Consider the following 26,026-nt stretch of genomic DNA (forward strand, 5'->3'; position numbering starts at 1 on the left):
CAATGACTTGTGGCAACCTAACAGTCAAACTAATACTGGATCTCTTCAAGCTGTCCCTATCACTCTCACCCTTTCTTTACTTGTCAACCCTCACAGCCCTGCTGGAGAAAGATTATGACTTCCTCAAAAGTTCCTTCCGCACATACAAGGTGAATTAGCCTTGCCACCTGTTGGCAGATGGCACCAGTCAGAACTTGGTGTTTCACATTTTGTCAGTGAAATGTACTGCAAAAAAGTTTGAATTGTTTTTGAAAATTTAAATTGTGTTTTTTCCCCTACTGCTCTAGGACAGTATATTTGAGGAGATGCGTAGCAGCTGGCTAAGGAAGGAGAACAGCTGGAAAGAGGAGCAGGAGAGGGATCTCATGGACCAACTGATGCATTGTGAGGTTATTAACAGTTGTGCAAAGTAGAGTTATTATACAGCTCCTCAGTTTCAGTGTTGACATTTAGAAATGCTATAATTCTCATCATTGACAGCACGTGAGCAGTTGAACAAAAGTGAGCAGGAAAAGGATAACCAAAGAAAAGCCTTTGAGGCAGAAATGGCAGACCTCCAGGCCAGGTTTCAGGAGGAGATACAGGTCAGAGGAGTGTTGTTGCTACCAATGTTAACCTGTATTTGACTTATAGGTGGTTCGGACAATGGGATAGTTTACCTCTGAAGTCACTAAGTGTGTGTGGCTTTTCAGGTACTAGCTGGTGAGCTGACAGAGAAGGATGTAACCATCAGCTTATTGAGAACAGCTTATCACCAGACACAAGAGCAACTGGACATTGTGGTAAGCTACTGATACTCTGTGTCCTCTTCATCCAGAGCAACTGTCACGGACGTTTCTGCTCAAACCTGCTAGTGATGGCTATCTTGTTGTTGTGACAGACCTGTCGTGTGTCAGACTTCGGGAAAAACACAAGCCGGCTTGGGCCAAGACGCATGTCACGCATCACGCAAGAACCAACAGAGCCATAGTGCAACTCATGATCACACCAATACATGTTTGAACGTCTCTTTTATTCTTCTGTCATAGAATGAGTCTTAAATGTGTTGTATGACATGCCATGTTGTGTCAAGGAGTACACTGTGGTGTATTGAAACAGCAGCAACAACAAAATGATCAATATTGATTGAACATTTTATTTGTATTGATTTAGGAAGTCAATGTGCAAAGGAATAAGAAATTGACAATTTAGAAGAAAACAGGTGAAAGAAGTTGCATATTAAGGTGTTGTTGCTTCTCCTCTACAACATAAAAAAATACCCTTTAAAAACATTTCCTAAAACCTTCTATTTACAGTTCTTTGGATATATTTATTCTGAATTTCATTTTTTATATATTTCACAGCGAGGTGTAAAAACAGTTCACTTTCAGTTTTGGAAAAACACTGCAGTTTATACTTGAGGGATCCCAGAGGGTGCAATGTAGTGTGGAGACAGTCTCAGTCTAGGGCAGTGGTATTCAAGTACTAGTATTTTCCCCATTGATTAATATTGATGGTGAGAGTCCACTCAGCTAATTTCTGAATCAGTCCCTGAATAGATGGGAAAGGAGAAGACCATTAAAGAAATATGCTCTAGTGGTCTCTAGCCAATACTTGTGGCTCACATAGTCTGGGAGGTGGTTCTTTGGGGATGGGAAAGACCACCCTCTTTCTGAGTGAGTATGCAGGCTGGGGCATCTGCTTCTTAGTGCCATAGGGATCGGTCATCCTGCTGACATCATCGTTCACCTTGGTCAGGATGGACAACAAGTCATACCCACTGGACAGAGAGAGAACAATGAGAGGAAATAAAATCTGATATTAATTTACCAACAATACGCTCACATCATTATGTCATAATTCACTGTTTACTGATGTCAGAGAGAAACCAAGCACATCTCTGAGCACTAACCTGGGCACCAATTTGATGAGGTTCTGGCACAACGACTGGATGAACCAAGTGCCCTGCCTCTTGTCTCTGAAAGAGGCAAAGTGAGGCACAGTGGCCATGCCCAGAAGGAAGTCAGCATCATTGGGAATGGAGTCTTTGAGTACCACTGCATCCGTGCAGATAGAACTGGTGGTAGTAGAGCTTGGTCCTGGGCCATCAGACTGGATGAACACTGGCTTTTGTTCCTTGGTGCCCTGACATGCCTGGAGGAAGAACAGCTTGGGCTTGTCCCTCAGTGAGCTGCACCCCAGTCCAGAGAATCAATCAATTTTATTTTATATAGCCCTTCTTACATCAGCTAATATCTCGAAGTGCTGTACAGAAACCCAGCCTAAAACCCCAAACAGCTAGTAATGCAGGTGTAGAAGCACGGTGGCTAGGAAAAACTCCCTAGAAAGGCAAAACCTAGGAAGAAACCTAGAGAGGAACCAGGCTATGAGGGGTGGCCAGTCCTCTTCTGGCTGTGCCGGGTGGAGATTATAACAGAACCATGCCAAGATGTTCAAAAATGTTCATAAGTGACAAGCATGGTCAAATAATAATCAGGAATAAATCTCAGTTGGCTTTTCATAGCCGATCATTAGAGTTTAAAACAGCAGGTCTGGGACAGGTAGGGGTTCCATAACCGCAGGCAGAACAGTTTAAACTGGAATAGCAGCAAGGCCAGGCGGACTGGGGATAGCAAGGAGTCACCACGGCCGGTAGTCCCGACGTATGGTCCTAGGGCTCAGGTCTCTCAGTTGGCTTTTCATAGCCGATCATTTAGAGTTGAAAACAGCAGGTCTGGGACAGGTAGGGGTTTCGTAGCCGCAGGCAGAACAGTTGAAACTGGAATAGCAGCAAGGCCAGGCGGACTGGGGGCAGCAGGGTGTCATCATGCCCGGTAGTCCTGACGTATGGTCCTAGGGCTCAGGTTCTCAGAGAGAAAGAGAGAACGAGAGAATTAGAGAGAGCATACTTAAATTCACACAGGACACTGGATAAGACAGGAGAAGTACTCCAGGTATAACCAACTAACCCCAGCCCCCCGACACATAAACTACTGCAGCATAAATACTGGAGGCTGAGACAGGAGCGGTCCGGAGACACTGTGGCCCCATCCGAAGAAACCCCCGGACAGGGCCAAACAGGAAGGATATAACCCCACCCACTCCGCCAAAGCACAGCCCCCGCACCACTAGAGGGATATCCCCAACCACCAACTTACAATCCTGAGACAAGGCCGAGTATAGCCCACAGAGGTCTCCACCACAGCACAAACCAAGGGGGGGGGGGTCGCCAACCCAGACAGGAAGATCACGTCAGTAACTCAACCCACTCAATTGACGTACCCCTCCCAGGGACGGCATGAAAGAGCACCAGCAGGCCAGTGACTCAGCCCCTGCAACAGGGTTAGAGGCAGAGAACCCCAGTGGAGAGGGGAACCGGCCTGGCAGAGACAGCAAGGGCTGTTCGTTGCTCCAGCCTTTCCGTTCACCTTCACACTCCTGGGCCAGACTACACTCAATCATATGACCTACTGAAGAGATAAGTCTTCAGTAAAGACTTAAAGGTTGAGACCGAGTCTGCGTCTCTCACATGGGTAGGCAGACTGTTCCATAAAAATGGAGATCTATAGGAGAAAGCCCTGCCTCCCGCTGTTTGCTTAGAAATTCTAGGGACAATTAGGAGGCCTGCGTCTTGTGACCGTAGCGTACGTATTGGTATGTACGGCAGGACCAACTCGGAAAGATAGGTAGGAGCAAGCCCATGTAACGCTTTATAGGTTAACAGTAAAACCTTGAAATCAGCCCTTGCCTTAACAGGAAGCCAGTGTAGGGAAGCTAGCACTGGAGTAATATGATCAAATTTCTTGGTTCTAGTCAGGATTCTAGCAGCCGTATTTAGCACTAACTGAAGTTTATTTAGTGCTTTATCCGGGTAGCCGGAGAAGGGCCCTGTGAGCTCCCTGACACTGACCTTTTGCCCGTCCACCCCGTAAACACATCCCTGCTGGCCGTGGCTCAGAACGCAGCACACCAGGCAGTCCATCTGGCTGTGATCCCGGTTGCTCAGCTCCACAACTAAAGACAGTATCTTCTCCCGACTGCAGTCTGGCTCAGTCTGTGTCTCAAAGCCCAGCCACTCAAACACACTCACCAAACTTTCTAAAACACAAACACATACAGGTGGTTGTGGTTTAGCCCTGGTTCTTCAAAAGCAACCAACTTACAAGTATTGGAAGTATTTCAGTATAATAAGTATTAAAAGTAAAGATGATCTTACTTTCATCAATGTGTGTTCCCTCTCTTTCTTTCAACTGTTGAGAGGAATTTCTAAAGTCTTGGTTGTTAATGATTAGACAGAAACCTCTCTTTTTTCCTGTCATAGAATAGTCTCCCAGTTCCTACAGAAAGAAAACATACATACAGTGCATTCTGGAAAATATTCAGACCCCTTGACGTTTTCCACATTTTGTTACGTTACAGCCTTATTCTAAAATGGATTAAATAAAACAATTTCCTCATCAATCTACACACAATACCCCATAATGACAAAGCGAAAACAGGGTTTTAGAAATGTTGGCAAATGTATTAAAAATAAAAAACAGAAATACCTTATTTACATAAGTATTGCTATGAGACTCTAAATTGAGCTCAGATCCATCCTGTTTCCATTGATCATCCTTGAGATGTTTCTACAACTTGTTTGAAGTCCACCTGTGGTAAATTCAATTGATTGGACATGATTTGGAAAGGCACACACCTGTCTATATAAGGTTCCACAGTTGATAGTGCATGTCAGAGCAAAAACCAAGCCATGAGGTTGAAGGAATTGTCCGTAGAGCTCCGAGACAGGATTGTGTCGAGGCACAGATCTGGGGAAGGGTACCAAAACATTTCTGCAGCATTGAAGGTCCCCAAGAACACAGTGGCCTCCATCATTCTTAAATTGAAGAAGTTTGGAACCACCAAGACTCTTCCTAGAGCTGGCCACCCTGCCAAACTGAGCAATCGGGAGAGAAGGGCCTTGGTCAGGGAAGTGACCAAGAACCCAATGGTCAGTATGACAGAGCTCCAGAGTTCCTCTGTGGCGATGGGAGAACCTTCCAGAAGGACAACCATCTCTGCAGCACTCCATCAATCAGGCCTTTATAGCAGAGTGGCCAGACAGAAGCCACACCTCAGTAAAAGGCACCTGACAGCCCACTTGGAGTTTGCCAAAAGGCACTCAAAGACTCTCAGACCATGAGAAACAAGATTATCTGGTCTGATGAAACCAAGATTGAAATCTTTGGCCTGAATGCCAAGCGTCACGTCTGGAGGAAACCTGGCACCATCCCTACGGTGAAGCATGGTGGTGGCAGCATCATGCTGTGGGGATGTTTTTCAGCGGCAGGGACTGGGAGACTAGTCAGGATCGAGTGAAAGATGAACGGAGCAAAGTACAGAGAGATCCTTGATGAAAACCTGCTCCAGAGCGCTCAGGACTTCAGACTGGGGCGAAGGTTCACCTTACAACAGCACAACGACCCTAAACACACAGCAAAGACAACGCAGGAGTGGCTTCGGGACAAGTCTCTGAATGTCCTTGAGTGGCCCAGCCTGTTGCCCAGCCAGAGCCCGGACTTGAACCCGGATCTGCAGAGAATAGTGGGAGAAACTCCCCAAATACAGGTGTGCCAAGCTTGTAGTGTCATACCCAAGAAGACTTGAGGCTGTAATCGCTTCCAAAGGTGCTTCAACAAAGTACTGAGTAAAGGGCCTGTATACTTATGTAAATGTAATATTTCAGCTTTTTTTTTTTATAAATGTGCACAAAATTCTAAAAACCAGTTTTTGCTTTGTCATTAAGGGGTATTGTGTGTAGATTGATGAGGGGGAAAAAACTATTTTATCAATTTTAGAATAAGGCGGTAACGTAACAAAATGTGGAAAAAGTCAAGGGCTCTGAATACTTTCCGAATGCACTGTACATCATATATAAATCCATAATCCCAGAAACAACTAGTGTACCTAAAATAATCTATACATTACTTTACTCAGTCAGTTTTCAGTAAAAGCATGCACTGACATGACTTTGTCAATGCTCATTTTAAAATATAATTATAAGAGAAACCTCTCTTTTGGTGTTTCCTGTCTGAGGATCTGCTGGGCCAAAGTTCTTATTGTCTCCACATGAGGATGTGGATGAAACATGGTGATTATCTATGTGAGAGAAGACATGGATCAGGTAAGAATGCATCAATGATACAGCTAAAATGTAATAGTAATGCCAATGAGCCAACAGAGCGAGTAGGAGAGGGGAGAGTCTACAGGCCCCTTTTGCAGATTGGCATTATACATTCTGAACTGACCTTTGCTGAGAGCATCACAGTTGTCCCCATTGGTACTTAGGAGACTCAGCCTATGTGAGACACTCCAAACATCTGTTGTGTGGGTAGACCAAGATCACACAAAAAGGTCATGTGAGTTCTGTACTGTACTCCTGATATGAGGTTTTTATAGTGTTATGATGTCATGTCATAGTATCATGGGGACAAGGTTAGAGTTACTAGATAAGTGGTTTGGTGCCACGGAGTCTACATTCCATTATGTCAAAGGAGATTACTGATGTGGATCTTAGAATAAGTGATGGACAGGATATAGTGACAGGGGTAAAGGGTAATAACATCAAAAGAATGGGAGTGCCCATGAGGATTACCAGATGTTCGTGGAGAGACTTGTAACAGAGTATATATATAGAGAGAGTGGATCTTTGTTCTGGAGTTAGGAAGTTGGAAAAAGAAGGGCCATGTCCCTATGTCTGTTATAACTAACCATGTTACCATATTAAATATCTAATATGAATTCCCCATCAAAAGTGTCTAAGCATATTCTTACATCCTTGATTACTTGATATCCTAGAAACTCATCATAACAACTCCAAAACAGAGAACAGGTGTAGAGGGCAGCACACTATGTTCATTGTGGGACTTACCCAGAGAGGTGTCAGATCGATTTACAGAAGATACCTGTGGATGGAAGAAGAGGGAATGACTACACAGACATGAGGGAGGGCCATAGCCTCTGGTGTAAAGACTGGTGGTGTGTTCCTGTTGATGCATGCTGTATGCTCCAATGAAGCATATAAATAAGTGTGGCCCAAAACCTGGACTGAACATTAGACACTTACCCTGGCTGAAGGCTGTGAACTTAAGAAGTTGTCAGGAATGAGAGTCTCGTCAGAATGGCCATACTGTTCAACTAAGACAAAAAGAAAATGGAATGTGTAAAACAAACAGGAAATGGAAGGTGAGCATGTTATAACATACTGAAGAGGATTTGACATTGACAGTACCCACAGGGCACACCATGTCATTTCAACGTTGAAATTTGGGTAATATTTGGTTGAGACGTTGATCAATGAGATTTCAACCTTTATTCACCCACTCAAAAAGACAGCCAGAAGTTTGTTGAATTCCCAATGTTTTATCACTATGCCTTCAACCATCTAAAAGCGCAACCAAATTCCAATGGGAAAACAATGTCAGATATTTTATATTTACACAACTTCATGTGTTATCACTGTGCTTTATCTAATAGCACAACCAAATGACTTGAATTGCAGTTGAGATTATATTAAAAGTAAATAGTGCAAGTGATCAATGCTGTTCCAAGATTCTGCACAGATTATTACAGCAATTGTGAAGATCTCCACAGACCTGCGATGACCTATGCATGCTATCATCTTGAATATGCAAGCTTCATATGATTACATAAGAAGACATTTATAGTTACAGTAGGCTAAGCTCAGAACGTGGCCATGGATGTGTTGCTCATTTTATGGTTGAATAAATACACAACAAAATATCAACATTTAAAGGATATCTAATGCTTGGATAGTTTCATCAGCGCCACTGGCTTAATCTCATTCTTTAACTTTTTTTGGTGTAGTTGGAGATGTGAATCCAACATCATTTGTTAACTTGTTGACAAGTTAATAGGCTATTTACTGTATTGCAAAATTATATTGAATTTTGTTTGGTTGTCAACAAATTCCAGTTTGTCTACAAATCAATAATGTATATGTTAGATTCACGTCTCCATCTCAACCAATAATCAAAGTTAAAGAATAGGACTAAATCAAATCAAACTTTATTTAAAGTGCATTTAAAGTTTGATTTAGTCCTACTCTTTAACTTTGATTTTCGGTTGAGATTGAGACGTGAATCCAACATATCAATTATTAATTTGTAGACAAACTGGAATTAAAGCCAGACTAATTCAGTGGCACAGATGGAACTATCTGCTTTATGCCTCTCTCCCATGTCAATTATGCCTTGCCTATTGCTGTTTGGGTTAGTTCTTATTATACAATTTCACTGTAGAACCCCTAGTCCCTCTCAAACTGCCTCATATAGTTCCTTTGTTCCACCCCCCATACACGCCGAGACCGGCTCAATCGATGCCTCCAATGACGCTATCTCTTTCATTGTTACCCAACGCTTAGGGTTACCTGAACTGTACTCATATCCTTCCATATCCTTTTCTGTACATAATGCCCTGAATCTTTTCTACAACGCCCGGAGAACTGCCCCCTTTATTCTATGTACCCAACGCACTAGAAGACCAGTTCTTAAAGCCTTTAGTCGTATCCTTATTCTAGTCCTCCTCTGTTCCTCTGGTGATGTAGAGGCTAACCCAGGCCCTGCAGCCCCCAGTATCACTCCTACTCCCCAGGAGCTATCATTTGTTGACTTCTGTAACCGTAAAAGTCTTGGTTTTCTGCACATAAATATCAGAAGCCTCCTTCCTAAGTTTGAGTTATTCACTGCGTTAGCACACTCCGCCAACCCTGATGTTCTAGCAGTGTCTGAATCCTGGCTTAGGAAGGCCACCAAAAATTCTGAAATTTCCATCCCCAACTATAACATTTTCCGTCTAGATAGAACTGCCAAAGGGGGTGGAGTTGCAATCTACTGTAGAGATAGCCTGCAGAGCTCCATCATACTATCCAGGTCTGTGCCCAAACAGTTTGAGCTTCTACTTCTAAAAATCCACCTTTCCAGAAATAAATCTCTCACTGTTGCCGCTTGCTACAGACCCCCCTCAGCCCCCAGCTGTGCCCTGGACACCATATGTGAATTGATTGCCCCCCATCTATCCTCAGAGTTCGTACTGCTTGGTGACCTAAATTGGGATATGCTTAACACCCCGGCCATCCTACAATCTAAACTAGATGCCCTCAATCTCACACAAATTATCAACGAACCTACCAGGTACAACCCTAAATCCGTAAACATGGGTACCCTCATAGATATCATCCTGACTAACTTACCCTCTAAATACACCTCCGCTGTCTTCAACCAGGATCTCAGCGATCACTGCCTTATTGCCTGCGTCCGTAACGGGTCCGCGGTCAAACGACCACCCCTCATCACTGTCAAACGCTCCCAAAAACACTTCAGCGAGCAGGCCTTCCTAATTGACCTGGCCCAGGTATCCTGGATGGATATAGATCTCATTCCGTCAGTAGAGGATGCCTGGTTGTTCTTTAAAAGTAATTTCCTCTCAATCTTAAATAGACATGCCCCATTCAAAAAATACAGAACTAAGAACAGATATAGCCCCTGGTTCTCCTCAGACTTGACTGCCCTTGACCAGCACAAAAACATCCTGTGGCGTACTGCATTAGCATCAAATAGCCCCCGCGATATGCAACTTTTCAGGGAAGTTAGGAACCAATATACACAAGCAGTTAGGAAAGCAAAGGCTAACTTTTTCAAACAGAAATTTGCATCCTGTAGCACTAACTCCAAAAAGTTTTGGGACACTGTAAAGTCCATGGAAAATAAGAGCACTTCCTCCCAGCTGCCCACTGCACTGAGGCTAGGAAACACTATCACCACCGATAAATCTACAATAATCGAGAATTTCAACAAGCATTTTGCTACGGCTGGCCATGCTTTCCACCTGGCTACCACTACCCCGGCCACCAGCTCTGCACCCTCCGCTGCAACTTGCCCATGCCCCCCCCGCTTCTCCTTCACACAACTCCAGACAGCTGATGTTCTAAAAGAGCTGCAAAATCTGGACCCCTAAAAATCATCTGGGCTAGACAATCTGGACCCTTTCTTTCTAAAACTAGCCGCCGAAATTGTCGCAACCCCTATTACTAGCCTGTTCAACCTCTCTTTCGTAACGTCTGAGATCCCCAGAGATTGGAAAGCTGCCGCGGTCATCCCCCTCTTCAAAGGGGGTGACACTCTAGATCCAAACTGTTACAGACCCATATCCATCCTGCCCTGCCTTTCAAAAGTTTTTGAAAGCCAAGTCAACAAACAGATCACCGACCATTTCGAATCCCACCGTACCTTCTCCGCTATGCAATCCGGTTTCCGAGCTGGTCATGGGTGCACTTCAGCCACGCTCAAGGTCCTAAACGATATTATAACCGCGATCGATAATAGACAGTACTGTGCAGCCGTTTTCATTGACCTGGCCAAGGCTTTCGACTCTGTCAACCACCGCATTCTTATTGGCAGACTAAATAGCCTTGGTTTCTCAAATGACTGCCTCGCCTGGTTCACCAACTACTTCTCAGATAGAGTTCAATGTGTCAAATCGGAGGGCCTGTTGTCTGGACCTATGGCAGTCTCTATGGGGGTGCCACAGGGTTCAATTCTTGGGCCGACTCTTTTCTCTGTGTATATCAATGACGTCGCTCTTGCTGCTGGTGACTCTCAGATCCACCTCTACGCAGACGACACCATTTTGTATACATCTGGCCCTTCATTGGACACTGTGTTAACAAACCTCCAAACGAGCTTCAATTCCATACAACACTCCTTCAGTAGCCTCCAACTGCTCTTAAACACTAGTAAAACTAAATGCATGCTCTTCAACCGAACGCTGCTTGCACCCGCCCACCCGACTAGAATCACTACTCTCGACGGGTCTGACCTAGAGTATGTGGACAACTACAAATATCTAGGTGTCTGGTTAGACTGTAAACTCTCCTTCCAGACTCACATTAAGAATCTCCAATCCAAAGTTAAATCTAGAATCGGTTTCCTATTTCGCAAACAAAGCCTCCTTCACTCATGCTGCCAAACATGCCCTCGTAAAACTGACTATCCTACCGATCCTTGACTTCGGCGATGTCATTTACAAAATAGCCTCCAACACTCTACTCAGCAAATTGGATGTAGTCTATCACAGTGCCATCCGTTTTGTCTCCAAAGCCCCATATAATACCCACCACTGTGACCTGTACGCTCTTGTTGGCTGGTCCTCACTACATATTCGTCGCCAAACCCACTGGCTCCAGGCCATCTATAAATCACTGCTAGGCAAATCCCCGCCTTATCTTAGCTCATTGGTCACCATAGCAACACCCACCCGTAGTCTGCGCTCCAGCGGGTATATCTCACTGGTCATCCCCAAAGCCAACACCTCCTTTGGCCGCAATTCCTTCCAGTTCTCTGCTGCCAATGACTGGAACAAATTGCAAAAATCTCTGAAGCTGGAGACACTTATCTCCCTCACTAACTTTAAGCATCAGTTGTCAGAGCACCTTACCGATCACTGCACCTGTACACAGCCCATCTGAAATTAGCCCGCCCAACTACCTCATCCCTATATTGTTATCTATTTTGCTCATTTGTACCCCAGTATCTCTATTTGCACATCATCTCTTGCACATCTATCATTCCAGTGTTAATACTAATTGTAATTATTTTGCACTATAGCCTATTTTATTGCCTTACCTCCATAACTTGCTAAATTTGCACACTGTATATTATATGTATTTCTGTTGTATTTTTGACTTTGTTTTGTTTTACCCCATATGTAACTCTGTGTTTGTTTTTATCGCACTGCTATGCTTTATCTTGGCCAGGTCGCAGTTGTAAATGAGAACTTGTTCTCAACTGGTTTACCTGGTTAAATAAAGGTGAAATAAAATAAAATAAAAAAAAGAAGATACATCTCCTTCAAATGTTGATATTTGGTTACGTTGACAACCAAACACAATTCAATATCCAGTTTGTCTACAAATTGGTTGGATAGGTTGGATTCACGTCTCCATCTCAACCACAAAACAAAGTTAAAGAATAGTGCTAAATCTAATCTAATCAAACATTAAATGCACTTTGAATAAAGTTTAATTAGTTATATTCTTTAACTTAGATTTTTGGTTGAGATGGAGATGTCAATCCAACATATTAATGATTAACATTTTACATTTTATTCATTTAGCAGACGCTCTTATCCAGAGCGACTTACAGGAGCAATTAGGGTTAAGTGCCTTGCTCAAGGGCACATCGACAGATTTTTCACATAGTCGGCTCGGGGATTAGAACCAGCAACCTTTCGGTTACTGGCACAACGCTCTTAACCACTAAGCTACCCGCCGCCCCATTAACTTGAAGATTACATTTTAAATCAACCAAAGCTTGAAACCCTAAGCATATGTATTGTCTATTTTTAGTTTAACCCTGGGTTGAATTAAAACAACAGCTGTTGATGACTTTGCAAATGCTAGATAGGCCTAAATAGTATCATTGATGATATTTGACTGATAAAGTATGGTTACATTACATTTTTGCTCTGATAAATCTACCCTTTGGAATTACTTTAATAGCAACAGTGAATATATTTAGTTATTAAGAGGTCACTCAATAATCATTCTCACGATAGCACATTGATAGTAGTCAGTGACAAATATAAAAGCGGGGCTTGAGACCAAATTAAGAGCTGTAGATCAACTCTCCAGTAGGAGGTGCTGCCCAGCCTATGGTGTGTTTTTATATATATATATATATATATAGTGGATATAAAGTTGAAGATCTGACGTTGTTTCAAAGGTACAAATTCAACATATGTTATACAAGGTTTGTCTATGTTGAAGATTAGTCACAATGACGACATAATCCTGTGGTTTAAATTTCACCCTCAAAACACGTTGATTCCTTTTTTCAAATCCAATGTATTTTCTACGTAGATTGCACGCTACAATACGTTGATAAATTACGTTGAATTAACGTTGATTCAACCAGTTGGTGCCCAGTGGGTAGTCACAGCTCCAATCTACCTGATAGTTCACAAGAGACAGGCCTCTTTGGACGCATGGAGGCAGCCTGAAGGAAAACAAATAAAACAGTCATGAAAATCTGTGAGGATTATACTGTAGTAGTTTATCAAGATAGAAACTGAAATGTGTCCATAAGTACTGGATATCAAGATAATATAAGAAAGAAAAGGGAGTGCTGACGAGCATTGTATGTTACCTGGATTTGTGGACAAGCTTCAGACACAGACCTTGGTCTTAACTGTCCCACCCCTGTCTCTTGAGTTACTGGCCCTGATTGAATAGCATAAAACATCTCAGTCATATCCCTGTTCTAAATCATTGACAGGCAAGGGATTGGATTGTTCAGCAGATAAGTGATTTACCAGGTAAGGAATACTGTGTCTTATACTTATTGATTGTTGTTTTCAACATGGGGGAGACACTTTCAAAAATGCTTTCAAGAGTGTTTAGTTTATTGATGCTCAAAATATCCATTTTCTCCATTTCCAGGAATACTTGCAAGGTAGTCTGGAAGAATAAAGCAAAATGTGTAAAGTCAGTTGGTCCATCAAGATAACCATTCCTTCTACTTATATTGCAATAAATAATAGGTTACTACCCTACTCTGGACAACAAATATTGAATTTCAGACTGTTCTGACATACTCACCACGTTGTCCTCCAGTTTTCTACGAGGGAGTTCATTCAACAACAAGAACTTGATCTCCCTCAATTCATCTTTAGTGATGTTCTCTGACAGGTTATACAGCATTTTTCTGCAGATGGTTAAATACAATGAATCATTCACTTTTCAGAGAACATCATATTACAGTACAGTATATGGAGTGATAAGCTGTAACACAACAAGTGTTTATATTCGTGTTAGGAATGGGAAGTTAGCTTTGTCTGATTTCAATTGTGGGGGAAGATGTTGTATGGACTCAGATGTAGTAATAATTTAATTGCCAGCCATTTCCGCCCACACTAAGCCTGGGGATGAGGTTATAGTAAATGTAGCCTATATATTCACCTATAAGGTGAGATGAGGCTACTGGTTGTTGATAGCTGGTTGTTGAGGCCAAGGCCTCGCATCAAGCATTGCTGCTGGATGGTGAGTAGTAGGTCAGCAAGCAAGTAAGGTTGATCAGGGGATAACAGTTGTTGGTCCATCAGAAGAGAGAAGAGTTTACTTGCTGTGGTCACTGAGCTCAGGTCTTTCTCCAGTAAATCTTTGCAAAGAAATGCAAGCGATTGTACTTCTTCACTGCTCAGGGCTTGTTCCACCTGCAATAGCCGCCTTTGGAAATCCATCTCCTGTGGAAAAACCAATATGATTGCTATATTTGATATCTATAAATACATATTGTGAACTTACAATCTCTGTACATGGTACTAATATGTTGTCAGTTGAAAATATCAATTAGCCTAAGTGAGTAATCAATTGGATAGCCCTCTAGTGCAACAACTATCAACTTTCAGGGGGCTGGGGACCCCTAGGGGCCTCAGTGAATTTTCTAGTTTGTCCCAGCATTATTATTTTCTAGAATTGTCTAATTTTCAACTTCCACCTCACATAAAAAGCAGAGAGGAAACCATGGGGGGAAAACAATACATTTATATTCTATAGAAGAGCTCCTGTTTAAACACTTTTTAGAAGATTAGGCTCACATAATTATATAAAACAGTAATATGTCTCTATTAAAATATCTGTTTGTCTGTTAAGCCGGGTGTACACTACACGAATTTGCCCCGCTTTAGCTGTCCCAGACAAGTATTCAAGATCGGAGACAAAGTCCCCATGTCATTGCCTACTCTGGGCGCGCAGCCGTCAGAGACGCAATCTGAGGGCTACCGATCTCGTCTTTGAGCAGTCCCAGACGTCCCGATATTTTCAAACGTTTGATTTTATCAGCACACAATCTGCAATGTTCTTGTAGTGTGAGATATGCAATGACAAGTTTTGAGAACGGTGCTCACGGATAGCCAATGAGAGCTCGCCAGAGAAGAAGCCAGTGAGATGATGACGTTGTTTGGAATCAGCCAGAATGTGTAGACTCTCGAACCGGAGCGATGACTACTACTAGTATGTGTCTGTACTTGCCTTTAATTAACCAAAGCCGAAGTGCCAACTCGTTACAGCGGTGAAGTGCACAAGCATTGTTTTTGCGAGACAACGTTGTATCGACAATCCTCACGACCAAGTTAAATATATTGCGGTGTGTGACCGCCGTCGGCGCAATATCGTTTAGTATGGCACAACTACATTGGCAAGACCAAAAAAACTACAACATGAAAGACGGTCGTTTAATGTGAGGCTCATCGATGTTAGGATTCTGAAAGTCATATAGTGGACACCCGGAAATAGCCTACACTATTATAGACGTAAGGTTGAGAATGAGAAACAATGACAAATCTACATTAATTCACCCATAACAAGCTATACCCTCTGCCCAATAAAAAATAACACACTGTGTAAAAAGACTATACAGTGTATAATACAATTTTGTACTGTTTAATTAGAACAAATGCCCCACCAAGAAAAAGTTTGGGGAAAGTATAGCTGAGGAACGGAGTTGAGCATTCCTCAGCTAGGAATAGTGCGTTCGAAGTTTAAATGTGTGTCCTGATATCTCAAGTCCACATAGGCCTACCTGTACTTTTGGAGAGGTAACGTTAACATAAACTACAGGAATACCAATGTTTTCCAAAGATCCTGTCTTCTTCCCGATAACAACTACAGGTCATTATATTTCCTCTAGCATAGTTGATCAACAACTTGAAGGCTATCCATCCATAACTTGGGAAATACAAAATCGAAAGTATCCGGAGGTCTCGTAACTGTGGCGAGAAGTCAGTACAGTACTTCGAGCTTTCCTCACGCCATTACATAGGATACGCCCGTTTCAATATTTTCACCCTCTCCAAATGTTGCAATGTAGCTGTAATTAATACAGATTAGTCGTCGTAATCCTCACAAATGTACACTATCATCCACGCATTGTCATACACAGAACATACACTTAGAGAAACACTCTCAATGTAATATTTTTATTCAACACATCAAAAGTAGAAAAAGTCAATAGGACATATGGACATGGTTGAATTATTATGCGTGGTTAAAGAATATATCTACTCTTGATCCCCCTGGTACGAATGATGTGATTTAAAATGCCTGGTCCAAAGTGCTGAATATGGATCTTGAGCCAGCCCTGAGATGACTCCTTCAGTTTGGAGAAGTTAGTATGTGAGTCCTGAACAAAAGATTCTGCAAGATAAAGTCAGAAAAACGGATTCATTACTGGTGGTGAATATGTTTGATTCAGAGATTTAAGCATACTAATGGGTACAGAGCAGATCCCATCATCTCATAATAATTATCTTTTAACAATTTACTAATCAATGATATGTACAGCAATACACAACATAGCAGTCAGTATCTCACAACACATGTTTATAGGCTACTGCTGTGTTATTATTATGGCACCAGATCAGCCTTGATATAAGTTGCAATAGAAAATGTATCCTGTACACACAGACAGAACCTAGGTAGCCTCCTTAAAAATGATCCATGCCCAAACTGTAAACTGGAGAGAAAAGTGTCAGAGACAGGCACTTACTGTCAGTGATGAGAGAGCGCATGGCAGTGATCTGCTCATGGGGCCAAGTTAGCTGGCGCCTCCCCAGTCCATGGGTCCGGGACAGGACACAATCCACATAGATGTCCCAGAAAACCTGGGCCAGGTCCCAGAATAGAGCACTGTGCTTCCTGTTGTCTGACGACTTGAGGAACACCATCAGGTCCCAGAAGGCAGGCACAGTGTCTGCGATCCTCGGGGAGCGCATCTCCAGCAGGAGTTCTGAGGAGGAGGTCCAGCACTGTGAAGCCCTGCTCAGAGTCAGGGGGTCCACCTGTCCTGGCTTCTGACCTTGGAGAGGTACCACACACACACACCCCATGAGCAGCACCATAGCCAGAAACATGTTGAGGATTATAGTATCCATCTGCATTGAGACAGAATGTAAGTGTTAGGAACACATGAATGACATCAATATTCACAAATACAACTTTTTCTCTAATCAAACATAATGTTATCACCACATTCTGTTTTCAGAATGGATATTTGAATTAGGCTATTTTTAAAGATACCCTATAGGAATTTACATGTTCTCAGAATAAACTTTTCCCTTGAAATGGTAAAGATTAAAACATAGTAATTTTTCCATAAATTCCAGATAAAGTCATATGTTCCAAACAAATATAGGACCTTCCATTTTTGAATAAATAACATGCCAAATATTGATGAAAAATAGGCATATAACTGTTGAGTAAGGAAATATAATAAAAGTGATAGGCCTACTAAGCTTTTATTTTAAACTGCTTTATTATTCCAAATAAAGTACATTTTGCAAGATTAACCTGGCAACAAATATTTCTCAAACAAAACGTTCTAATTTCAGGTTTCTATGAAATGTACATGAAAAAACTCATAAAATACATCAGATGCAAAACAGGGACTTACCTTTTGGAGAGTGATGTAGTTTGTGCAGCCCTCGATGTTTAGATGCGCATCTGTTTGCTCTCATGTACAGTACGTCAGTCTATCTAAGGGGGACGGCCAAAGAGTTTAGTAGCGTTCCAATGGAAGTGATTGAACACTGTCTGACTGTCACATGCTGAGTTCTTTTGGAAGGATTCATCATTTTCTTAAAATGTTAATTGAAATGTACATTGTTACACATAATTCTTCAGGAATGTTACATTGGAGGGAGGGTTCCCAGGGTGATTCTATTCTCTTTTTTTGCCACATAGGCTATGACCTAGACCTTCCTCTTTGGCAGTGCATCAATCTGTTCCTTTGTTTTTAAATCACCTATACAAAAACAGAATAAATAAAAACTACAATATTTCATAAATATATTAAAAAGCCATCTGAACTGAAAATGTGGTTTTATGAACAACCTTGGATTATGCCTCTGGTCTGTGGTTAAAGCTTGTATAAACAAAACAACTGAAATTGTGACTAAACCTTTCAGAGATATTATAAGACATATTTATTGATAAGAAAGCAAGTCCAGGAGTAAGCAAGTAAACACATGTTCATGAAACAGGCTATTTGGTTGATTACTTTCTGTTGCATGTTTTAACCTCTATGGGATCGGTGTCCAGTATACGGGATGGTTGCGCTAACGTGCGCTAGTGTGATTAGCATGACTGTTGTAAGTAACAGCAAACTTTCCAGGACATAGACATGTCTTATATGGGCAGAAATATTACATTCTTGTTAATCTAACTGCACTGTCCAATTTACAGTAGTTATTACAGGCAGTTATTCTCGGGAGAGCTACAGGCAGTTAGACTTGGGTATGTCATTTTAGGCGAAAATTGAAAAAAAGGTCAGATCCTTATGAGGTTAATCATAATAAATGTTTCCTTGTTAGGTCATAGGTTAGGAAAAACTGACCCCATTCATAATGCAACAATTTGTTGTTTTTACAAAAAATTAATACTTTTGGATCTCCTCTGTTTGCAACCTTGTGCAAAGAACCATTACTTTATTCAGATATCAGAATTTCTTACAGAACTTCTTAGATAATTTGCATATCCTAAATAACATCTCAGGGATGACTACACTCCTATTTCAAGTAGTTCAGGTAGAGCCATATTCCTGAGTGAATGAGTCAGACTGCTGCCATGAGTACTGCCCAGTTTCATTCAAGCTGAAGAGTCATAGAGAGGAAGACAGCAGGAGATCTGACTCTGGGTCAACGTGGAAAGTCCTCATTTCCAGTTTCAGTGCAGACTAAACACACAAGAGTACTAGTGTGCTACGTAAGCAGTGTGCAGATGCTTTTAGTGAAATGCCACATGTACTCGTGATCTAAGAGTTAATTGCAGCCTTAGTGAGAGGCCATAGATAAGTGGGCTGCGGTGGGCTGCCACTAAGTCATTCATCCCTTTAATGACGCATTAAGAGGGGTTTTATGATGGATATTCCACCTTTTCTCTCTCTGGTGTTTTGACTGGATACTACACTAGAATTGTCTTTCAATTAAAGGAAGCAATCACCTCCGTCAAATTGGGAATATTAAAGTTCAAATCATAATGTTAGAGTGATTATAGGCAGGAAATTCAGGAATCATTATTCATTAGATGGTATAAACACTTGGAAAGGTTTTGTTATACTGTACATACAGTGGGGGAAAAAAGTATTTAGTCAGCCACCAATTGTGCAAGTTCTCCCACTTAAAAATATGAGAGAGGCCTGTAATTTTCATCACAGGTACACATCAACTATGACAGACAAATTGAGAAAAAAAATCAAGAAAATCACATTGTAGGATTTTTTATGAATTTATTTGCAAATTATGGTGGAAAATAAGTATTTGGTCACGTACAAACAAGCAAGATTTCTGGCTCTCACAGACCTGTAACTTCTTATTTAAGAGGCTCCTCTGTCCTCCACTCGTTACCTGTATTAATGGCACCTGTTTGAACTTGTTATCAGTATAAAAGACACCAGTCCACAACCTCAAACAGTCACACTCTAAACTCCACTATGGCCAAGACCAAAGAGCTGTCAAAGGACACCAGAAACAAAATTGTAGACCTGCACCAGGCTGGGAAGACTGAATCTGCAATAGGTAAGCAGCTTGGTTTGAAGAAATCAACTGTGGGAGCAATTATTAGGAAATGGAAGACATACAAGACCACTGATAATCTCCCTCGATCTGGGGCTCCACGCAAGATCTCACCCCGTGGGGTCAAAATGATCACAAGAACGGTGAGCAAAAATCCCAGAACCACACGGGGGGACCTAGTGAATGACCTGCAGAGAGCTGGGACCAAAGTAACAAAGCCTACCATCAGTAACACACTACGCCGCCAGGGACTCAAATCCTGCAGTGCAGACGTGTCCCCCTGCTTAAGCCAGTACATGTCCAGGCCCGTCTGAAGTTTGCTAGAGTGCATTTGGATGATCCAGAAGAGGATTGGGAGAATGTCATATGGTCAGATGAAACCAAAATATAACTTTTTGGTAAAAACTCAACTCGTCGTTTTGGAGGACAAAGAATGCTGAGTTGCATCCAAAGAACACCATACCTACTGTGAAGCATGGGGGTGGAAACATCATGCTTTGGGGCTGTTTTTCTGCAAAGGGACCAGGACGACTGATCCGTGTAAAGGAAAGAATGAATGGGGCCATGTATCGTGAGATTTTGAGTGAAAACCTCCTTCCATCAGCAAGGGCATTGAAGATGAAACGTGGCTGGGTCTTTCAGCATGACAATGATCCCAAACACACCGCCCGGGCAACGAAGGAGTGGCTTCGTAAGAAGCATTTCAAGGTCCTGGAGTGGCCTAGCCAGTCTCCAGATCTCAACCCCATAGAAAATCTTTGGAGGGAGTTGAAAGTCTGTGTTGCCCAGCGACAGCCCCAAAACATCACTGCTCTAGAGGAGATCTGCATGGAGGAATGGGCCAAAATACCAGCAACAGTGTGTGAACACCTTGTGAAGACTTACAGAAAACGTTTGACCTGTGTCATTGCCAACAAAGGGTGTATAACAAAGTATTGAGAAACTTTTGTTATTGACCAAATACTTATTTTCCACCATCATTTGCAAATAAATTCATTAAAAATCCTACAATGTGATTTTCTGGATTTTTTTTCTCATTTTGTCTGTCATAGTTGACGTGTACCTATGATGAAAATTACAGGCCTCTCTCATCTTTTTAAGTGGGAGAACTTGCACAATTGGTGGCTGACTAAATACTTTTTTTCCCCACTGTATGTGACGAAAGCATCAACACTTTGGAGGACTTCATTTAGAGGAGTTTGAGCTGCACTTCCTGGCTGATGACTCAGTCTCTTCATGACATAGGGCCTACCTACATGCTTATAATACGCTCAAAGTTCATATTACACACGTCTGAGAACAGGATATGGTCAGTATCACATGATGGATTTATATACCGACTCAAGTGCAATGCAACATGCTCTAACCTTGTATTCATTCTCTACTACATCTTTATGGTGTAGCTTGACTGCATTATTTAAAGGCCCAATGAAGCTGTTTTTATTTCATTATCAAATCATTTCTGGGTAACAATTAAGTACCTTACTGTTATTTATTTTTTCAATTCAAATGGTCAAAAAGAAACAAAAATAGCTTCTTAGCAAATAGCAATTTCTCAAGAAAGAATTGTGCTGGGACTGTCTGGGAGAGGTCTGAGTGAGGGGCCTAATTGGACGGGCCTAATGGGAGGTATATATAACCTAAAAACTAGCCGTTATTGGCAGAGGTTTGAAACTCTCTTTGTTATTGGTCTATTAAATTATACCACCTGGTGATGTCGCCAGGCAGGCCAATACTCCATCCCACCAAAACATGCTTACATTTCTGCCGGTCTTTTCAAACAGCTCTTAAACTAAAACAACATTTTCATAATTTTCACAATTTCAAATTTTTATTCCCAACCTCATAGTGTGGAAATATATGTAAAACACAGGAAAATCACGATTTTGTCTGCACTGGGCCTTTAAGCACAGTTGTGTTTTACAGTACTAAGGCTCATAAGAAAGACAGAGGCTCTTGGATAAAATACTTCAGTAGTTTATTCGTCGGTCCAACTGTACATGATGCAGTGTTGATAGGGACACGAGATGATGACTAACATGGAGGTTTACACAATGCCAGTGCTATGGCAGCACCTGTAACACACCAGCTGTCTGTCTGTCAGCTGGGCTGGAAACTAAAGTCCTGGAAAAGTAACCTGTTGAGGCCTCGGCACATACAGTATGTCAGATTAGAGAAATGTCATCTTAGATTGGTTGAAAAACACACAAAAATAATATGTTCTTCGATTCCACAAATGTAAAAGGATGTTCTTTCGCTTTTCACTTGGACATATGAATTCAATTATGCTTTTCCATTCTTTATTTCAGTACTTTGAAGCTAAATGAAACAAGATGTGGGAGTGGCCGAATATAAAAGGTTGGCTGATTCGCAAAGGTTTTTGTTCCATGTTTATACTGATATCATTATTACATTTAATAACCCATAAGTTTGTGCAATATCTTTCTTTGCATAGAAATAAAAGTTAAATGTTTTGTTTGTTGACATGCACCTATCTTTTGTAGCATATTTTAGCTTGCAGATTTTGGGACTCCCTTATAGAATTATAAGCCCACTATAGTGTGAATGCATGCAGTGTACCAGTAGAGCTGAACTTGATTTCTAGTAAGAGTTTATGGAGAGCGCCATGCCAGCCAGTATAGTGGGTGTTGATGAGGACTGTTAAATAGTGACACCACCTGATAACACAGGTGGGACTAATCTGCAGGGACACACTGCGTGCCTGTCTGCAGCACTGGGAGAGAGAGGCACACAGATTGCAGACAAAGGGGAAAGTGCTCTGTGTGCGACAACATCCAAACATTCCACGTGATTGATTCTTTGGCTTTTGAGTCACTACTGGAAGTACTTAAGAAACCCCATGACGTCATTCATAGACTGGATAATCTGTGATCTATCTTTCTGTCATCATCGCTGTGCCCTGACCTCTAGAGAAGACACATGTAGACCCCTAAATCTGACCTCTGCTCTGTCCTGTTTATACTGAACCTGACCCTTGACCTCTATATTGGATAAATACAGAATGTAGCGTGTGGTAACACCTAATAGACAGATTATGACATTGTCTGGTTATCCATAGCATTTTGGCCCAAATGATAATTGCGTTACTGTTTTATATCAACATTGCCAAAAACACCCGCTATACAACATGCTTAAAGATAAAACAGAAGCAGAGTGTGTCAGTGTAAAATGATATGTTATATTTCAGAATCTGAACTTTTTCTCTTCTTTTATGTACAATGTTGCCCGATATATACTTCCATTTATTGAATGTGGTCTGCATTTCCCATTTGGGTACTAACATGCAGCCTTCCTCCTCTCCTAGTGGTGACCTAAGGAGGGGCCGTTTCAGGGTACCACCGGGTTTGTTTTTTAATGAGGCTATCTCCTCCATTTGACGATTCAGTAGTGACTTCTCTCTTTTTTTGCTGTGTGTTGTTCATAGCTTTGGTAGCCATGCAGAGTCCATTAGCGAGGGCTCCTCATGCCAGAGCCAGCGAGCTGCACACTCTGTGCGGGAAATCATGCCTGGTGAGAGAATATAATGGTGTGAGTTCCGCCTGAACGCCTGTGCACTGGCACTAACGATGAAAGGAAAAAGAGCGGAGTTCTGTGGCTCTAGAGATCAGGATGGGGTTGTTAGGTGGATGGGGTTGAAGAAGGCTGCATTTCTACATGACTAAGATGGAATTTGTTAAATTGTCCTCTATTTCCTTTTCAAGTAAATCTAATGCCAAAAATCAGCAGCTGTAAGTGCAGTCCAGAGGATCCCTCTGTGCCCTTCGACCTCTCCTCCGGCCTTATATGGCACTGGCGTTGGGGTCGTACCGTCGCTTCTTCACATTTCTTCACGTTCAGGGGAGAGTTGGGGAAAGAAGACAGGGATCAATACATGGTATATAACCGGTGATTGTGATACAGTCAGTGCACCATAGAGAAGCAGCCACACTCATCTCTTCAACAACAGGAGCCATATCTTGTGGTTTCATACTGGACTGCTCACTGCAGCTACGTGCTTCAGTGAGGTCACTAGATCCCCTAGATTGATTTGATATGTTCACTATTGGTATGTGTATTGTTGTTGTTAGTCTTTCAGATTGTCCATTCTTCTGCATTGTAATGACATCCCTTTTGTGTTTCAAATTTACAAGCACAGTATGGTGCTGGAGGCAATGAGAAGAGTATGTGCTAGTCCATGTGGCATACAGTTAGCTTTCCAAAACACAAGACAAGGATAGGACATGTATCTCTCATTACCATCTCTGACAGGAAAATACATTAGTTCCATTCAAAACATTACCATCTGGGGGGAGAGAGAGAGAGACAACAAAAATGTACTCTATAAAAGGGGGAAAGAGGAGACAACAACAACACATCAACAACAACAACAACGACAACAACACCAACAACAAGATAACACCAACAGGAGAGTTATGCATAACCTCCCCGTAATGTGGCTTGATGTGGGGCTTCTAGCAGTCTGTCATGCACCTGTTTCAATAGTAGGCCAGTGGGAGGTGGCTCTATTGATGTGCTTTGTGGGTCATGCAGCTCAATGCGCCGTTTCTGTACCAGGTCTGTGAAGCAGGCAGCAATGGCAGCTGGTGTGGGCGGGTCCAGGAGTCCTGCTCTGCTCTAGGGCGGAGCCTGGCCATCCAGGTGGGTGTGGCCAGCCATGGCACAAAGGCTGCGGCCAACAATATGGCCCTGGCTTCTCTCTCACCACTTCCGCTTAAACTCTCACCCTTGAACCCTCGTACCAGATTGAGAAAAAGATTATGGTAGTGATAAGAGTATGGTAACCCAGGAGCATGTCATCCTGAGTTGGGCTCAGCCTTTGTGCAATGAACTGACCTTCTCCAAGTCAACCAAGTCTACATGCAGAAATATTTTTTGGGGTGAGAAACATGATGCTTTGCTAACTGGCATGCTTTGGTGGCTGCAGTATTATACTTATCAACTCCTTCTTTTTCCTACTTTAGATTTAGGGTGTGTAACACCCCTGTTGCTTGAGACAGCAGGCTTACTAGTGAGCGATTGCCACTTGATACCTCAGATTAGTGAACATAGCATACTGCATCACACAGTAAACTAGCTGGCTATGTATTATACACTGAATGTACAAAACATTAAGAACACCTGCTCTTTCCATGACATAGACTGACTAGGTGAATCCAGGTGAAAGCTATGATCCCTTATTGATGTCACTTGTTAAATCCACTTCAATCAGTGTAGATGAAGGGGAGGAAACAGGTTAAAGAAGGATTTTTAAGCCTTGAGACAATTGAGATATGGATTGTGTATGTGTGTTATTCAAGGGTGAATGGGAAAGACAAAAGATTTAAGTGCCTTTGAACGGGGTATGGTAATAGGTGCCAGGCGTACCGGTTTGTGTCAAGAACTGCAATGCTGCTGGGTTTTTCACACTCAACAGTTTCCCGTGTGTATCAAGAATGGTCCACCACCCAAAGGACATCCAGCCAACTTAACACAACTGTGGGAAGCATTGGAGTCAACATGGGCTAGCATCCCTGTGGAACGCTTTCGACACTTTGTAGAGTCCATGCCCAGACGAATTGAGGCTGTTCTGAGGGCAAGGGGGGTGCAACTCAATATTCGGAAGATGTTCCTAATGTTTGGTATACTCAGTGTAGACATGTACAATCTGGAAGAGTATGTGTCAAGGAGGTATAATCTTAATCCATAGACTAAATTAGTAGTAAGAACAGTTTGGTCTACAAGTGCTCTTATACAACTGATTAAATTATTTTTCTGCTAACCCCTCCTCCCCCAAAAGGTTTTACTGTCACATACACCAGATAGGTGCAGTGAAATGTTTTATTTTACAGGGTCACCCATAGTAGTACAGCACCCTTGGAGCAAATTAGGGTTAAGTGCCTTGCTCAAGGACACATCAACAGATCTTTCACCTTAACGGCTCAGATATTTGAACCAGCAACCTTTCTGTTACTGGCCCAACGCTCTAACCGCTAAGCTACCTTCCGCCCTAACCAGCAGGTTTAGTAACTGTATTGAACATGCACGTCAAGCTTTGAGCTGTGCCCGTCTTCTCAGTTTGAGGTTCTGCCACAGACGCACAGATGCCCCCCACCTCCCCAACATAATCTCTATGATAATCACCCTATATTACTGATTGTGGACCTTTAAAGTAACTGTCCAATGTTTCCAGATTTCTATGAAATATGTATTAAATAGTTTTCCTTCCAATTGTACTGTTAAAAAACAGCTTTTCTGTGTTCGAATGGTGTGGGCGTATACTGGTCCTAAAAAATATTCATGCGAGTAGACTGCTGATTGGCCAGCTGAGTCTCCTCAGGAGGATGACATCATCCTCTATGAGGAAATAGCAAGCATTTTTTAAACGGTCTGTTTGAGATACTAGTTTGAGGTGTGGTTTTTGAAG

The 26,026-nt window shown here is 42.1% G+C and overlaps 3 protein-coding genes across 4 annotated transcripts in view; all 3 read right to left on the minus strand.

Moving 5' to 3' along the window:
- Positions 1–1,115: 1,115 nt before the first annotated feature.
- casp10 (caspase 10, apoptosis-related cysteine peptidase) lies at positions 1,116–15,886 on the minus strand. Its single transcript, XM_084179371.1, has 14 exons — positions 15,615–15,886; positions 13,994–14,277; positions 13,634–13,739; positions 13,348–13,492; positions 13,182–13,255; positions 12,986–13,031; positions 7,085–7,155; positions 6,890–6,923; positions 6,267–6,338; positions 6,029–6,117; positions 4,196–4,316; positions 3,825–4,077; positions 1,892–2,170; positions 1,116–1,759 (listed from the first exon to the last, which is right to left on the minus strand). Exons 2-14 carry the CDS (start codon positions 14,272–14,274, stop codon positions 1,573–1,575), a joined length of 1,758 nt encoding a protein of 585 aa, XP_084035497.1. The 5' UTR covers positions 14,275–14,277; positions 15,615–15,886; the 3' UTR covers positions 1,116–1,572.
- A 193-nt stretch (positions 15,887–16,079) lies between these two features.
- Positions 16,080–16,944, minus strand: LOC311143418 (protein FAM237A-like; the record flags this gene model as incomplete). Its single annotated transcript, XM_084179239.1, has 2 exons — positions 16,080–16,228; positions 16,581–16,944. The coding sequence occupies 2 exons, from the start codon at positions 16,942–16,944 to the stop codon at positions 16,080–16,082; spliced, it is 513 nt and encodes a 170-aa protein (XP_084035365.1).
- A 4,619-nt stretch (positions 16,945–21,563) lies between these two features.
- LOC311143529 (disintegrin and metalloproteinase domain-containing protein 23-like) overlaps positions 21,564–26,026 on the minus strand; it is a 43,187-nt gene continuing 38,724 nt past the window's right edge. For both annotated transcript variants that reach the window (XM_084179362.1, XM_084179363.1), the window contains one exon: positions 21,564–23,448. In XM_084179362.1, coding sequence (XP_084035488.1) covers positions 23,403–23,448 — 46 coding nt within the window. In that variant the 3' untranslated portion in view covers positions 21,564–23,402. The remainder of the gene's footprint in view (positions 23,449–26,026) is intronic.

This window comes from Coregonus lavaretus (assembly GCF_964263955.1).
Source record: "Coregonus lavaretus genome assembly, chromosome: 16".
In the NCBI taxonomy this organism is placed as follows: Eukaryota; Metazoa; Chordata; class Actinopteri; order Salmoniformes; family Salmonidae; genus Coregonus; species Coregonus lavaretus.

Coding starts and splice junctions, on each gene's coding strand:
- casp10 (XM_084179371.1), bottom strand. CDS start 14,274: ATGGATTTCCAAAGGCGGCTATTGCAGGTGGAACAAGCCCTGAGCAGT. Junction 13,032..13,181: donor AAGCTTGTCCACAAATCCAG/GTAACATACAAT, acceptor GTTTTCCTTCAG/GCTGCCTCCATGCGTCCAAA. Junction 7,156..12,985: donor TGTCTCTTGTGAACTATCAG/GTAGATTGGAGC, acceptor TTTTTGTCTTAG/TTGAACAGTATGGCCATTCT.